We start from the raw sequence: 17,459 nt of genomic DNA, 5'->3' as shown, positions 1-17,459 counted from the left end.
AGTGTGTAGCAGTAGCCGTGTGTAGTAGCCGTGTGTAGCAGGAGCCGTGTGTAGCAGGAGCCGTGTGTAGCAGTAGCCGTGTGTAGTAGCCGTGTGTAGCAGGAGCCGTGTGTAGCAGGAGCCGTGTGTAGCAGGAGCCGTGTGTAGTAGCCTTGTGTAGTAGCCTTGTGTAGTAGCCTTGTGTAGTAGCCTTGTGTAGCAGTAGCAGTGTGTAGTAGCACTGTGTAGCAGTTGCAGTGTGTAGTAGCCGTGTGTAGCAGCAGTGTGTAGCAGTAGCCGTGTGTAGTAGCCGTGTGTAGCACTAGCCGTGTGTAGCAGGAGCCGTGTGTAGCAGGAGCCGTGTGTAGTAGCCTTGTGTAGTAGCCTTGTGTAGCAGTAGCAGTGTGTAGTAGCACTGTGTAGTCGCCGTGTGTGGGGCGGCTGTGGCTCAAGAGGTAGAGTGGGTTGCCCGTTAATCAGGAGGTCGGCGATCCAATCGTGCATGTCAAAGTGTCCTTGGGCAAGATCCTGAACCCCAAATTGCCTCTGGTGGCTGTTCTGCCAGTGTATGAATGTGAGTGAATGGTGAATGCAGATGTAGTGTAAAAGCACTTTGAGTGGTCGAAAAGACTAGAAAGGCGCTATACAAGTACATAGCGTAGTAGTCGTGTGTAGTAGCTGTGTGCAGTCTCACATCAGTGGAGCACCACTCCTGGATCATGGAGATGATGTGAGTCAGTTTCATCTGCAGAGTGAACGCTGCCTCCCACTCAGGCTCCATCTCTATGTGCTGCCCCACCTGTCTCACCACCGGGTCCATGCCCTGAGACAGACGGACAGGTGGCAGCAGTAGAACAGTTATTGTAGTAGTAGTTATTATTTGGACAGTCACCAAAACAGACAGGCTCTACCTGTCCAGGTAAGTATCAGGTGTGTGTTACCTGCATACACTTGAGCAGCTCCAGAAAAGCGTCCAAACCTTCTAGAAACTTCTGTCTGAGCTGATCGCTCCACTCAGAGGGATGACTGATCAGGACGTACCTGCACACACAGACACACACAGGATAAGTAAAATAAACATTACTGGTTTGAAACTGGTGTGAAAGTGGCATATAAGCAAAATATATAGTATATAAATGGTACACTGCACTACTGGTGTATCACTGATGAATAAAGTGGTGTATCACTGGTGGAGAAACTGGTAGATAAACTAGTGTATCACTGGTGGATAAACTGGTGTATCACTGATGAATAAACTAGTGTATCACTGGTGGAGAAACTGGTGTATCACTGGTGGAGAAACTGGTGTATCACTGGTGGAGAAACTGGTGTATCACTGGTGGAGAAACTGGTGTATCACTGGTGGAGAAACTGGTGTATCACTGGTGGATAAACTAGTGTATAACTGGTGGATAAACTGGTGTATCACTGGTGGATAAACTGGTGGATAAACTGGTGTATCACTGGTGGATAAACTGGTGGATAAACTAGTGTATCACTGGTGGATAAACTGGTGGATAAACTAGTGTATCACTGGTGGATAAACTAGTGTATCACTGGTGGATAGACTGGTGTATCACTGGTGGATAGACTGGTGTATCACTGGTGGATAGACTGGTGGATAAACTAGTGTATCACTGGTGAATAAACTGGTGGATAAACTAGTGTATCACTGGTGGATAAACTGGTGGATAAACTAGTGTATCACTGGTGGATAAACTGGTGGATAAACTAGTGTATCACTGATGGATAAACAGGTGTATCACTGGTGGATAAACTAGTGTATCACTGGTGGAAAAACAGGTGTATCACTGGTGGATAAACAGGTGTATCACTGGTGGATAAACAGGTGGATAAACTAGTGTATCACTGGTGGATAAACAGGTGTATCACTGATGGATAAACAGGCGTATCACTGGTGGATAAACAGGCGTATCACTGGTGGATAAACAGGCGTATCACTGATGGATAAACAGGCGGATCACTGATGGATAAACTAGTGTATCACTGGTGGATAAACTGGTGTATCACTGGTGGATAAACTGGTGTATCACTGGTGGATAAACTGGTGTATCACTGGTGGATAAACGGGTGTATCACTGGTGGATAAACGGGTGTATCACTGGTGGATAAACGGGTGGATAAACTAGTGTATCACTGGTGGATAAACTAGTGTATCAATGGTGGATAAACTGGTGTATCACTGGTGGATAAACGGGTGGATAAGCTAGTGTATCACTGGTGGATAAACTAGTGTATCACTGGTGGATAAACTGGTGGATAAACTAGTGTATCACTGGTGGATAAACTAGTGTATCACTGGTGGATAAACTGGTGGATAAACTAGTGTATCATTGGTGGATAAACAGGTGTATCACTGGTGGATAAACTAGTGTATCACTGGTGGATAAACAGGTGTATCACTGGTGGATAAACAGGTGTATCACTGGTGGATAAACAGGTGTATCACTGGTGGATAAACAGGTGTATCGCTGATGGATAAACAGGTGGATAAACAGGTGTATCACTGGTGGATAAACAGGTGTATCACTGATGGATAAACAGGTGTATCACTGATGGATAAACAGGTGTATCACTGGTGGATAAACAGGCGTATCACTGGTGGATAAACAGGCGTATCACTGATGGATAAACGGGTGTATCACTGGTGGATAAACGGGTGGATAAACTAGTGTATCACTATTGGAGAAACTGGTGGAGAAACTGGTGTATCACTGGTGGATAAACTGGTGTATCACTGATGGAGAAACTGGTGTATCACTGGTGGAGAAACTGGTGTATCACTGGTGGAGAAACTGGTGGATAAACTAGTGTATCACTGGTGGATAAACTAGTGTATCACTGGTGGATAAACTGGTGTATCACTGGTGGATAAACTGGTGTATCACTGGTGGATAAACTGGTGTATCACTGGTGGATAAACAGGTGTATCACTGGTGGATAAACAGGTGTATCACTGGTGGATAAACTAGTGTATCACTGGTGGATAAACAGGTGTATCACTGGTGGATAAACAGGTGTATCACTGGTGGATAAACTAGTGTATCACTGGTGGATAAACAGGTGTATCACTGGTGGATAAACAGGTGTATCACTGGTGGATAAACAGGTGTATCACTGGTGGATAAACAGGTGGATAAACTAGTGTATCACTGGTGGATAAACTGGTGGATCATTGGTGAATAAACTGGTGTATCACTGGTGGATAAACTGGTGGATAAACTAGTGTATCACTGGTGGATAAACTAGTGTATCACTGGTGGATAAACAGGTGTATCACTGATGGATAAACAGGTGGATAAACTAGTGTATCACTGGTGGATAAACTAGTGTATCACTGGTGGATAAACTAGTGTATCATTGGTGGATAAACAGGTGTATCACTGGTGGATAAACTAGTGTATCACTGGTGGATAAACAGGTGTATCACTGGTGGATAAACAGGTGTATCACTGGTGGATAAACAGGTGTATCACTGGTGGATAAACTGGTGTATCACTGGTGGAGAAACTGGTGTATCACTGATGAATAAACTGGTGTATCACTGGTGGATAAACTGGTGTATCACTGGTGGATAAACTGGTGTATCACTGGTGGATAAACTGGTGGATAAACTAGTGTATCACTGGTGGATAAACTGGTGTATCACTGATGAATAAACTAGTGTATCACTGGTGGATAAACTGGTGTATCACTGGTGGAGAAACTGGTGTATCACTGGTGGAGAAACTGGTGGAGAAACTGGTGTATCACTGGTGGATAAACTGGTGGATAAACTAGTGTATCACTGGTGGATAAACTGGTGTATCACTGATGAATAAACTAGTGTATCACTGGTGGATAAACTGGTGTATCACTGGTGGATAAACTGGTGTATCACTGGTGGAGAAACTGGTGGAGAAACTGGTGTATCACTGGTGGATAAACTGGTGGATAAACAGGTGTATCACTGGTGGATAAACAGGTGTATCACTGATGGATAAACAGGTGGATAAACTAGTGTATCACTGGTGGATAAACAGGTGTATCACTGATGGATAAACAGGTGTATCACTGGTGGATAAACAGGCGTATCACTGGTGGATAAACAGGCGTATCACTGGTGGATAAACAGGCGTATCACTGGTGGATAAACAGGCGTATCACTGATGGATAAACAGGCGGATCACTGATGGATAAACTAGTGTATCACTGGTGGATAAACTGGTGGATAAACTAGTGTATCATTGGTGGATAAACAGGTGTATCACTGGTGGATAAACTAGTGTATCACTGGTGGATAAACAGGTGTATCACTGGTGGATAAACAGGTGTATCACTGGTGGATAAACAGGTGTATCACTGATGGATAAACAGGTGGATAAACAGGTGTATCACTGGTGGATAAACAGGCGTATCACTGATGGATAAACAGGCGGATCACTGATGGATAAACTAGTGTATCACTGGTGGATAAACTGGTGGATAAACTAGTGTATCATTGGTGGATAAACAGGTGTATCACTGGTGGATAAACTAGTGTATCACTGGTGGATAAACAGGTGTATCACTGGTGGATAAACAGGTGTATCACTGGTGGATAAACAGGTGTATCACTGATGGATAAACAGGTGGATAAACAGGTGTATCACTGGTGGATAAACAGGTGTATCACTGATGGATAAACAGGTGTATCACTGATGGATAAACAGGTGTATCACTGATGGATAAACAGGTGTATCACTGGTGGATAAACAGGCGTATCACTGGTGGATAAACAGGCGTATCACTGATGGATAAACGGGTGTATCACTGGTGGATAAACGGGTGGATAAACTAGTGTATCACTGGTGGAGAAACTGGTGGAGAAACTGGTGTATCACTGGTGGATAAACTGGTGTATCACTGATGGAGAAACTGGTGTATCACTGGTGGATAAACTGGTGGATAAACTAGTGTATCACTGGTGGATAAACTAGTGTATCACTGGTGGATAAACTAGTGTATCACTGGTGGATAAACTGGTGTATCACTGGTGGATAAACTAGTGTATCACTGGTGGATAAACTGGTGTATCACTGGTGGATAAACTGGTGGATAAACTAGTGTATCACTGGTGGATAAACTAGTGTATCACTGGTGGATAAACAGGTGTATCACTGGTGGATAAACAGGTGTATCACTGGTGGATAAACAGGTGTATCACTGGTGGATAAACAGGTGTATCACTGGTGGATAAACAGGTGGATAAACTAGTGTATCACTGGTGGATAAACTGGTGGATCACTGGTGAATAAACTGGTGTATCACTGGTGGAGAAACTGGTGTATCATTGATGGATAAACTGGTGGATAAACTGGTGTATCACTGGTGGAGAAACTGGTGTATCACTGATGGAGAAACTGGTGTATCACTGGTGGATAAACTGGTGTATCACTGGTGGATAAACTGGTGTATCACTGGTGGATAAACTAGTGTATCACTGGTGGATAAACTAGTGTATCAATGGTGGATAAACTGGTGTATCACTGGTGGATAAACTAGTGTATCAATGGTGGATAAACTGGTGTATCACTGGTGGATAAACTAGTGTATCACTGGTGGATAAACTAGTGTATCAATGGTGGATAAACTGGTGTATCACTGGTGGATAAACTAGTGTATCAATGGTGGATAAACTAGTGTATCACTGGTGGATAAACTAGTGTATCAATGGTGGATAAACTGGTGTATCACTGGTGGATAAACGGGTGGACAAACTAGTGTATCACTGGTGGATAAACTAGTGTATCAATGGTGGATAAACTGGTGGATAAACTAGTGTATCACTGGTGGATAAACTAGTGTATCACTGGTGGAGAAACTGGTGGATAAACTGGTGTATCACTGATGAATAAACTGGTGTATCACTGATGAATAAACTAGTGTATCACTGATGAATAAACTAGTGTATCACTGGTGGATAAACTGGTGGATAAACTAGTGTATCACTGGTGGATAAACTGGTGTATCATTGATGGATAAACTGGTGGATAAACTGGTGGATAAACTGGTGTATCACTGGTGGAGAAACTGGTGTATCACTGATGGAGAAACTGGTGGATAAACTAGTGTATCACTGGTGGATAAACTGGTGTATCACTGGTGGATAAACTGGTGTATCACTGATGAATAAACTGGTGTATCACTGGTGGATAAACTGGTGTATCACTGATGAATAAACTGGTGTATCACTGGTGGAGAAACTGGTGTATCACTGGTGGATAAACTGGTGTATCACTGATGAATAAACAGGTGGATAAACTAGTGTATCACTGGTGGATAAACAGGTGAATAAACTGGTGTATCACTCGTGGATAAACGGGTGGATAAACTAGTGTATCACTGGTGGATAAACAGGTGTATCACTGGTGGATAAACTGGTGTATCACTGGTGGATAAACTGGTGTATCACTGGTGGATAAACTGGTGTATCACTGGTGAATAAACAGGTGTATCACTGGTGGATAAACAGGTGTATCACTGATGTACAAACTGGTCTATCAATGATGTACAAACTGGTCTATCAATGATGTACAAACTGGTCTATCAATGATGTACAAACTGGTCTATCAATGATGAATAAACTGGTATGTAACTGGTCCTAACTTGAGGTCTCCGATGAGGCTCTGGACTCGTCCAAACTTAAAGGCCTGCTGGGCGGTGTAGCGGTCGAACTGGAAGCGTCCCTGCAGGTCTCTGTGGCGGAGGTGATCCACAAAGGTCCTGATGATGGTCGTCATCAGGTTCTCCTCCACCATCAGCATCCGGGCCTGCAACATACACCAATGACAGGATGATTTTGTCATAAAACATAAATCAACATCACAGTGATAAAAGAATTAACAGCAACTGAAAATAATGAACAGTAGGGACACTTCTTGATCTAGTGTAGTAGTATTCAACATTATGGACTGTGGCTTACTGCTGGAGACATGATAATGATATGGAATTTGAAGGGTTGCACAGTGCTGGCTGAGTAGCTACCTGGAAAATAGGTATCATTAGTTATCAATATGTTCAGATTACTCACTACAGGTAACTTCCTTACTTCCTTAAGGCTCTGTGTTTGGCCCATTATTGTTGTCTCATACTCACATGTATGTGAGGTTTCCAAAGCTTTAAAATAACACACAATGATGAAGCCTCACAGATGTCGCTGATTAGTTGTGTTACTGTAAATTTGTTGTAATATTTGGCACCTTTACAGTTCTACTAAAACATTTCTAGGCCGACCTAAATTCTATGTTTATATAATCAACTGTAAACTTTGACTGCAACTATTCATGTGAAATAGATCTTCATTTTTTGAAACAGTCCTGATTAATCTGAAAAACAAAATGTGCAACAGATCAATATTTGAAACTCAGAGGGACAGGAAGGAAAGTGAAGGTTAAAGAGGTGAACTAGTTTCTGTAGTGAGGAACATTTCTCACCTCCAACACAAACAGAGTGAACTCACCAGCGACGGGACGGTGAATATTTGTACTGACAGGTCAGTGATGGAGAACTCACGGTCATGGTCGTCTCTCACGTAGTCACACTGCAAGCGCTCATAACTCTACCATCAGGAGAGAGACACAGGGACAGAGAGAGAGAGAGACAGGTGTGTGGAGGTGCAGAGGAGGAGGAGGAGTACTCACCATGGTCGGGACAGTGAAGAGCTGAACAGACAGCGAGGTCACTGACACCACTCGCTCATGGTCGTCCTCCATAAAATCTGTCTGGAGGCGTCTGTAGTTCTAGAGGGGGGACGACATTTCACCTCTGGGTCAGAGGTCGCTGCTGCCGGCAAACGGCCCCCAACACCCACCCAACCCCCAATATTAAACCCCAATAGACCCTGACGTACTTTCTGGAATCAAACCTCTCGATGTGTCCAGACTTTAACTTGAACTCTTAAATGCACTTCCAGAGGAAATCCTCATCTCTGATGTCCACCCAGAATAAACTTCAAGAAACAAGACCTGCTGACTCAAACCATCAGTGTCCTCTGCTGACCTGATGATGTCACATCCTGCTGCCTACAGTGACTGGAGGCTAATCCAGGGTATGAATCACTAACCAGGACTAAAGGGGTCGCGATGGAAAACTGTGCCTGAGGAGACAAGCTCCAGGGCAACACCACCAAACACGCTATGTTCACGTGTATGAACACACACAGGTCACATCACGACCAACACCTAGCAGGGGTCAATGTCAGACCAGCAGACAGCAGCATGCAGATGACCTGCTGTTGCTAAAGCACCTCACGCTAACCTCAGACCAGCGCTCACAGTCAAAAATCTGTCAGGACCCTTTAGAAAGTTCACTTGGTGCACTTTTACTCTGGAGGCATAGTTGTATTTCCTGCTGTGAAGCGCTGAACTCACTGATGGTGGTGAGTGAATGAATATGATCGGTGCAGGTCCGACTGAACCACATCCTCCCTGTATCTATTACATCTATTACAGAAATGTCCTCACTAACGCTGTGACGAGAATGTGCAGAAAACCAGCTGGTAACCGTTCTGGTAGAGGTTTACAGTTTGAATTTTGTATTTTCCTTTACATAAATAAAAACAGTTCAACCATAAATGGATGCAGACATATTCACCAGAATGAAGGAAATTAGGTTTAATGCTCTAAATGTTCAGATAATTCAGCTGTGAAGATTTCTTCTCATCACACCCCCGGTCCTAAGATGCAGATCCTATCTGTTAGGTAACTGGTAGAACCAGGGTTAGGACCTGACTGGCTACAGATGGTCCTAGCTTAAGATGAGAAAACGAGTTATTACACAAACAACCCGAAAATAAAGTCCCCTAACTTTAGAGCAGCCGTTGAGCTAACGTTCCACCAGCTGCTCTTCTCCGCCAGCAGGCAGAGTCGTCACTGAGAGCGCCGACAGTTTCCTCTTCACACACAGGAAGTGACGATGACATCGTGGTGACGTCACAATGACATCGGCGTGTTTTACAGTAACTTCAGTGTCACGTTCAGTCACATCTGCCGTCTAAATTTCACCTGATTAGTTTCTCCTGTGTATCAGGTGTGTCGATCAGGTGTGTTACCTTGGCAAACTGGATGGCAAAGATCTTCTTGTACTTGAGGTCCATGAGGAGGCTGTTCATTAGCAGCTGGTGGTAGATGTTCCTCGCTCCTAAAGAGAGACACATGTGAGTAACATCAAACAGGTTAGAACGTTGGGACGCCGTATCAATAAATATATCAACAAACAAATAAATAAATATATATATATATCTCAATAAATACACACTGTATCTGAGCGTTACCTTTCCACATCTTGGAGTCGTTGAGCATCAGCTGATCGACCAGCGAGGAGTTCTCTCCCTCAGGACCTCTCTGCAGGCCGACCTGACACAGGATCCTCCTCAGACCATCTGAAACACAGCAGGGAAACATTCACATCACGACTGACACGCACGCAGACAGAGGGATTGTGGGTAATGGAGTAAGGACGTACCAGAGTACTGAATGACCTGTCCCAACCAGCTGAGAGCCCTCAGAGCGAAACACTGATGAGCAACAACGGACGAGTGCATCACCTCAACCCTGAGAGGCTTCGACTGACGGCTGGTGTTCCTCTGGGGGGGGGGGGGGGGGGGGGGGGATAATGGAGGACACTCATCACAGTAAGACAACAACAGCAAACTGAATCCAAACGTCCAGGCTTCACACACTACAAGAATAACTACAACCCTGTTTCTAAAAAATCGTCCCCCTGTGTAAAATGAAAGAAGAAAGTAATGAAGTGCGAATCACTGAAACTCCATGTTTTATTGGAAATAGCACAAAGGCAAATTATCAAATAGTGACACTGACAAGATGATTGTTTTTGGAAAATGTAATGCCCAGTTCCACAGCAGGCTGCCTGTTTGAGAACAGGCCTGTATAATAATATTCACTCACCACTATAACTGACTTGGCCTGTTCACAGAACTGGAAATCTCCGTATCGAACTGACTTCCTGCCCTGCACAGACAGACAGACAGACAGACAGCAGTGACGTCACCTGTACCTATGTGTAAGGTGTGTATTAGCAGAGCGGTACAAAGAGAGCACTGACGTCTCTGTCCACGGTGGTGGCGAAGCTGACGGCTTCTTTCTGGCTGCAGTTGACGGCTTTCTGCAGAGTGTAGATCACCTGCTCGTAGGTGTGGACCTCATCGTTAAACAGCATGCAGTAGTAGGTGTCTGCCCTCTCCCTGAACACACACACAGGAAGGATCAGCACAGCAGCTGAACAGTGTTTTAAACAGCGCCCCCCACAGGCTGCAGCCCGACATTTACAGGTGGAGGAGATCTTTAAAGACTGGGTGCGTGCTTACGTGGGCTCCAGTCCTGCAGGTAGCTGGTCTTCCTGGTCCCAGGTCAGCATGTCCACAGCGTACTTCAGGATGATGGAGAAGATGCTGTAACCACGGGCAACCATGTCAGCTGGGAGCTGAGCTACAGGATCCTGAAGGGACAAAAAGGTACAGAGTGGTGATACTGCAGCAGAGAGGGCCTTTCCTCCTCCTGCCACGTCCGCTCTGTCTGCTCGTTCAGGTGGAGGCTCTGCCATCAGAAACCAGCGTGGAGCGCTACTGGGTTCAGTGCTTGTCAACCGTTTATATTCCACGTTTTACAGTTAGATCCTTTTTTTCGGTCTGCATCTTTCAGGCTGCGTGGGCGTCAGAACAATGGCAGGGGAAACACCGGGGTTATAAACCCTCCAGGTCTGAGTGAGCACGGAGCATTTTAAATTCAGAAACTACCCTAACATGAAAGCCGGCCGCTGTATTTAAACCCTGCAGGTTAACCGAGGAGATACGACTCTGACCAGAGTGGAAGAGGGTCAGAGAGACAGGCGGCCATCTCACCTCCTCTGCGTCCCTGTTGTCGGCTGCAGGGGTGTGTTTCTGGCAGTAAGGACCCTTCTTCCAGGCCTCAGCGTCTCCACAGTCACAGAAACCTCCCCTCCTGACGTGGTCATCTACAACACACACACACACAGCTGGTTCATGTTGTGTAACGTCTCAGCAGGAAGGTTCAGGAAGAGATCCAGGTTAAAAGAACTACGATATTCACACATGACCTAAACTGGAGACGAGCCTCGGGGTGAACGTGCAGGGATATACAGAGTGCGTCACATGATAACTAATAACCAGATCCAGGTCCAGGAGAACAGGACCTGCAGGTTCAGCGAGGGTTAAAGGCTCAGACAGCTCTGCGGGGGTTGATCAGCTGAGTCAGGTAGTTTGTGAGATGTAACAATCCTGATAAAAGCAATAACAAGTTTGTGTAAAGAATCTAGTTTATGAAGGTTAATGACAGGCGACCTTGTGATTTCCTGAGACACGCCTGGTGGTTAAAGTTAAGTGAGAGGAACCGACTGACGGTGTGATCATGGTAAATAAGATGACGTACATAAAGAGACGGGAAACTCAACAGAGAGCAGCTGTTCAACAAATAGAAATAAAAACTGTTTCAACATGAATCTAACCTCTAAGAGTTTCTCCGTAGAATCCCTGTAGACTTTCAGCATCGTCATCACAACGTGGCCCTGCACGGCAGTCGCATGGCAGGGCGTGCGTACTGATCTGTTTTTAGGCCCCGCCCCCTTCAGCCGTCGACAACAACTTCAAAATGAGTGAGGAACCGGAGAAAACCACCGACACAGTGGATCTGGTTGCCAAACGTTGGTGTAAGGCTGCTCTTTAATTTGTATCTTTATCACTTTCTTTAAAATGTTTGTTGATTTAAAGCTCAAGAAGAGACGGTTTGCACTAAAAAGACATTTATCAGCCTTTCTATTTTATTTTCTCTGCTACCAATCACCCGATGATTCTCCTTTCAACAAGAGCAACTTCACAATATCTATAGGAGAAAAGCAAAGTGGTCGAGATGACTGTAGACATGTGTGAGCGGTGTGACATCCATCCACCTGAGTGTGGGCGGAGTCTGTGCTCACCTGTCAGCAGGTGCGGTGACCTGTAACAGCTGCAGGACGCTGCAGACAGAGGGTCACATTTCTGCTCGCCATCAACCAGCTGGGGGGTTTACCTGTTGTTACCTGTGTGCGTGTGCTCACCCTGTATCGATGCTCTTTATGAACGCTGCCCAGGAAACACTGCATGCAGAGGACACAGGTGGGGTCGGCTGCACACTCCCTGAAAACACAGAGAAACAGACACTGTGTTACTGTGAGCGAGTGAGTGTGTTACTGTGAGCGAGTGAGTGAGTGTGTTACTGTGAGCGAGTGAGTGTGTTACTGTGAGCGAGTGAGTGAGTGTGTTACTGTGAGTGTGTTACTGTGAGCGAGTGAGTGAGTGTGTTACTGTGAGTGTGTTACTGTGAGCGTGTTACTGTGAGTGTGTTACTGTGAGCGAGTGAGTGAGTGTGTTACTGTGAGCGAGTGAGTGTGTTACTGTGAGTGTGTTACTGTGAGTGTGTTACTGTGAGTGTGTTACTGTGAGCGAGTGAGTGAGTGTGTTACTGTGAGCGAGTGAGTGTGTTACTGTGAGCGAGTGAGTGAGTGTGTTACTGTGAGTGTGTTACTGTGAGCGTGTTACTGTGAGTGTGTTACTGTGAGCGTGTTACTGTGAGTGTGTTACTGTGAGCGAGTGAGTGAGTGTGTTACTGTGAGCGAGTGAGCGAGTGAGTGAGTGTGTTACTGTGAGCGAGTGAGTGAGTGTGTTACTGTGAGCGAGTGAGTGTGTGTGTTACTGTGAGCGAGTGAGTGAGTGTGTTACTGTGAGTGTGTTACTGTGAGCGAGTGAGTGAGTGTGTTACTGTGAGCGAGTGAGTGAGTGAGTTACTGTGAGCGAGTGAGTGAGTGAGTTACTGTGAGTGAGTGAGTTACTGTGAGCGAGTGAGTGTGTTACTGTGAGTGTGTTACTGTGAGCGAGTGAGTGAGTGTGTTACTGTGAGCGAGTGAGTGAGTGTGTTACTGTGAGTGTGTTACTGTGAGCGAGTGAGCGAGTGTGTTACTGTGAGCGAGTGAGTGAGTGTGTTACTGTGAGTGTGTTACTGTGAGCGAGTGAGTGAGTGTGTTACTGTGAGCGAGTGAGTGAGTGTGTTACTGTGAGCGAGTGAGTGAGTGTGTTACTGTGAGTGTGTTACTGTGAGCGAGTGAGTGAGTGTGTTACTGTGAGCGAGTGAGTGAGTTACTGTGAGCGAGTGAGTGAGTGTGTTACTGTGAGCGAGTGAGTGAGTGTGTTACTGTGAGCGAGTGAGTGAGTGAGTTACTGTGAGCGAGTGAGTGAGTGTGTTACTGTGAGCGAGTGAGTGAGTGTGTTACTGTGAGCGAGTGAGTGTGTTACTGTGAGTGTGTTACTGTGAGCGAGTGAGTGAGTGTGTTACTGTGAGTGTGTTACTGTGAGCGTGTTACTGTGAGCGTGTTACTGTGAGCGTGTTACTGTGAGCGAGTGAGTGAGTGTGTTACTGTGAGCGAGTGAGTGAGTGTGTTACTGTGAGCGAGTGAGCGAGTGTGTTACTGTGAGCGAGTGAGCGAGTGAGTGAGTGTGTTACTGTGAGCGAGTGAGTGAGTGTGTTACTGTGACTGTGTTACTGTGAGCGAGTGAGTGAGTGTGTTACTGTGAGCGAGTGAGTGAGTGTGTTACTGTGAGCGAGTGAGTGAGTGTGTTACTGTGAGCGAGTGAGTGTGTTACTGTGAGCGAGTGAGTGAGTGTGTTACTGTGAGTGTGTTACTGTGAGCGAGTGAGTGAGTGTGTTACTGTGAGCGAGTGAGTGAGTGTGTTACTGTGAGTGTGTTACTGTGAGCGAGTGAGTGAGTTACTGTGAGTGTGTTACTGTGAGCGAGTGTGTTACTGTGAGTGTGTTACTGTGAGTGTGTTACTGTGAGCGAGTTACTGTGAGCGAGTGAGTGTGTTACTGTGAGCGAGTGAGTGTGTTACTGTGAGCGAGTGAGTGTGTTACTGTGAGCGAGTGAGTGTGTTACTGTGAGCGAGTGAGTGAGTGAGTTACTGTGAGTGAGTTACTGTGAGTGAGTGAGTGTGTTACTGTGAGTGTGTTACTGTGAGTGAGTTACTGTGAGTGTGTTACTGTGAGTGTGTTACTGTGAGTGAGTTACTGTGAGTGTGTTACTGTGAGTGTGTTACTGTGAGCGAGTGAGTGATTGTGTTACTGTGAGTGAGTGAGTGTGTTACTGTGAGTGAGTTACTGTGAGCGAGTGAGTTACTGTGTGTGAGTGAGTGTGCTACTGTGAGTGTGTTACTGTGAGCGAGTGTGTTACTGTGAGCGAGTGAGTGAGTTACTGTGAGCGAGTGAGTGAGTGTGTTACTGTGAGTGTGTTACTGTGAGCGAGTGAGTGAGTGTGTTACTGTGAGCGAGTGAGTGAGTGTGTTACTGTGAGCGAGTGAGTGTGTTACTGTGAGCGAGTGAGTGAGTGTGTTACTGTGAGCGAGTGAGTGAGTGTGTTACTGTGAGCGAGTGAGCGAGTGAGTGAGTGTGTTACTGTGAGCGAGTGAGTGAGTGTGTTACTGTGAGCGAGTGAGTGTGTTACTGTGAGTGTGTTACTGTGAGCGAGTGAGTGAGTGTGTTACTGTGAGTGTGTTACTGTGAGCGAGTGAGTGAGTGTGTTACTGTGAGCGAGTGAGTGTGTTACTGTGAGTGTGTTACTGTGAGCGAGTGAGTGAGTGTGTTACTGTGAGCGAGTGAGTGAGTGTGTTACTGTCAGCGAGTGAGTGTGTTACTGTGAGTGTGTTACTGTGAGCGAGTGAGTTACTGTGAGCGAGTGAGTGAGTGTGTTACTGTGAGCGAGTGAGTGTGTTACTGTGAGTGTGTTACTGTGAGCGAGTGAGTGAGTGTGTTACTGTGAGCGAGTGAGTGTGTTACTGTGAGTGTGTTACTGTGAGCGAGTGAGTGAGTGTGTTACTGTGACTGTGTTACTGTGAGCGAGTGAGTGAGTGTGTTACTGTGAGTGTGTTACTGTGAGCGAGTGAGTGAGTGTGTTACTGTGAGTGTGTTACTGTGAGCGAGTGAGTGAGTGTGTTACTGTGAGTGCGTTACTGTGAGCGAGTGAGTGAGTGTGTTACTGTGAGTGTCTTACTGTGAGCGAGTGAGTGAGTGTGTTACTGTGAGTGTCTTACTGTGAGCGAGTGAGTGTGTTACTGTGAGCGAGTGACTGTGTTACTGTGAGCGAGTGAGTGTGTTACTGTGAGTGTGTTACTGTGAGCGTGTTACTGTGAGTGTGTTACTGTGAGCGTGTTACTGTGAGTGTGTTACTGTGAGCGAGTGAGTGAGTGTGTTACTGTGAGCGAGTGAGCGAGTGAGTGAGTGTGTTACTGTGAGCGAGTGAGTGAGTGTGTTACTGTGAGCGAGTGAGTGTGTGTGTTACTGTGAGCGAGTGAGTGAGTGTGTTACTGTGAGTGTGTTACTGTGAGCGAGTGAGTGAGTGTGTTACTGTGAGCGAGTGAGTGAGTGAGTTACTGTGAGCGAGTGAGTGAGTGAGTTACTGTGAGTGAGTGAGTTACTGTGAGCAAGTGAGTGAGTGAGTTACTGTGAGCGAGTGAGTGAGTGAGTTACTGTGAGCGAGTGAGTGTGTTACTGTGAGTGTGTTACTGTGAGCGAGTGAGTGAGTGTGTTACTGTGAGCGAGTGAGTGAGTGTGTTACTGTGAGTGTGTTACTGTGAGCGAGTGAGCGAGTGTGTTACTGTGAGCGAGTGAGTGAGTGTGTTACTGTGAGTGTGTTACTGTGAGCGAGTGAGTGAGTGTGTTACTGTGAGCGAGTGAGTGAGTGTGTTACTGTGAGCGAGTGAGTGAGTGTGTTACTGTGAGTGTGTTACTGTGAGCGAGTGAGTGAGTGTGTTACTGTGAGCGAGTGAGTGAGTTACTGTGAGCGAGTGAGTGAGTGTGTTACTGTGAGCGAGTGAGTGAGTGTGTTACTGTGAGCGAGTGAGTGAGTGAGTTACTGTGAGCGAGTGAGTGAGTGTGTTACTGTGAGCGAGTGAGTGAGTGTGTTACTGTGAGCGAGTGAGTGTGTTACTGTGAGTGTGTTACTGTGAGCGAGTGAGTGAGTGTGTTACTGTGAGTGTGTTACTGTGAGCGTGTTACTGTGAGTGTGTTACTGTGAGCGAGTGAGTGAGTGTGTTACTGTGAGCGAGTGAGTGAGTGTGTACTGTGAGCGAGTGAGTGAGTGTGTTACTGTGAGCGAGTGAGCGAGTGAGTGAGTGTGTTACTGTGAGCGAGTGAGTGAGTGTGTTACTGTGACTGTGTTACTGTGAGCGAGTGAGTGAGTGTGTTACTGTGAGCGAGTGAGTGAGTGTGTTACTGTGAGCGAGTGAGTGAGTGTGTTACTGTGAGCGAGTGAGTGTGTTACTGTGAGCGAGTGAGTGAGTGTGTTACTGTGAGTGTGTTACTGTGAGCGAGTGAGTGAGTGTGTTACTGTGAGCGAGTGAGTGAGTGTGTTACTGTGAGTGTGTTACTGTGAGCGAGTGAGTGAGTTACTGTGAGTGTGTTACTGTGAGCGAGTGTGTTACTGTGAGTGTGTTACTGTGAGTGTGTTACTGTGAGCGAGTTACTGTGAGCGAGTGAGTGTGTTACTGTGAGCGAGTGAGTGTGTTACTGTGAGCGAGTGAGTGTGTTACTGTGAGCGAGTGAGTGAGTGAGTTACTGTGAGTGAGTTACTGTGAGTGAGTGAGTGTGTTACTGTGAGTGTGTTACTGTGAGTGAGTTACTGTGAGTGTGTTACTGTGAGTGAGTTACTGTGAGTGTGTTACTGTGAGTGTGTTACTGTGAGCGAGTGAGTGAGTGTGTTACTGTGAGCGAGTGAGTGTGTTACTGTGAGTGTGTTACTGTGAGCGAGTGAGTTACTGTGTGTGAGTGAGTGTGCTACTGTGAGTGTGTTACTGTGAGCGAGTGTGTTACTGTGAGCGAGTGAGTGAGTTACTGTGAGCGAGTGAGTGAGTGTTACTGTGAGTGTGTTACTGTGAGCGAGTGAGTGAGTGAGTTACTGTGAGCGAGTGAGTGTGTTACTGTGAGTGTGTTACTGTGAGCGAGTGAGTGTGTTACTGTGAGTGTGTTACTGTGAGCGAGTGAGTGAGTGTGTTACTGTGAGCGAGTGAGTGAGTGTGTTACTGTGAGCGAGTGAGCGAGTGAGTGAGTGTGTTACTGTGAGCGAGTGAGTGAGTGTGTTACTGTGAGCGAGTGAGTGTGTTACTGTGAGTGTGTTACTGTGAGCGAGTGAGTGAGTGTGTTACTGTGAGTGTGTTACTGTGAGCGAGTGAGTGAGTGTGTTACTGTGAGCGAGTGAGTGTGTTACTGTGAGTGTGTTACTGTGAGCGAGTGAGTGAGTGTGTTACTGTGAGCGAGTGAGTGAGTGTGTTACTGTCAGCGAGTGAGTGTGTTACTGTGAGTGTGTACTGTGAGCGAGTGAGTTACTGTGAGCGAGTGAGTGAGTGTGTTACTGTGAGCGAGTGAGTGTGTTACTGTGAGTGT

At 46.1% G+C, this 17,459-nt stretch overlaps 1 protein-coding gene across 1 annotated transcript in view; it reads right to left on the bottom strand.

Moving 5' to 3' along the window:
* ubr2 (ubiquitin protein ligase E3 component n-recognin 2) overlaps window positions 1-12,210 on the bottom strand; it is a gene marked incomplete at its 5' end in the record, with an annotated part of 45,095 nt that extends 32,885 nt beyond the window's left edge. Inside the window, 13 exon segments of the mRNA XM_038730181.1 lie at window positions 674-802; window positions 921-1,020; window positions 6,628-6,791; window positions 7,481-7,579; window positions 9,071-9,159; window positions 9,293-9,400; window positions 9,484-9,604; window positions 9,930-9,992; window positions 10,087-10,225; window positions 10,349-10,479; window positions 10,883-10,980; window positions 10,983-10,995; window positions 12,094-12,210. Coding sequence (XP_038586109.1) covers window positions 674-802; window positions 921-1,020; window positions 6,628-6,791; window positions 7,481-7,579; window positions 9,071-9,159; window positions 9,293-9,400; window positions 9,484-9,604; window positions 9,930-9,992; window positions 10,087-10,225; window positions 10,349-10,479; window positions 10,883-10,980; window positions 10,983-10,995; window positions 12,094-12,210 — 1,371 coding nt within the window.
* Between the last annotated feature and the right edge of the window lie 5,249 nt (window positions 12,211-17,459).

Source organism: Micropterus salmoides, unplaced genomic scaffold (genome assembly GCF_014851395.1).
Source record: "Micropterus salmoides isolate LMB-PRFRI ecotype aquatic unplaced genomic scaffold, ASM1485139v1 Ms_hic_scaffold_2, whole genome shotgun sequence".
In the NCBI taxonomy this organism is placed as follows: domain Eukaryota; kingdom Metazoa; phylum Chordata; class Actinopteri; order Centrarchiformes; family Centrarchidae; genus Micropterus; species Micropterus salmoides.
The sequence above is the reverse complement of the archived record's forward strand: the minus strand, read 5'-3'. Positions and strand labels throughout refer to the sequence as shown.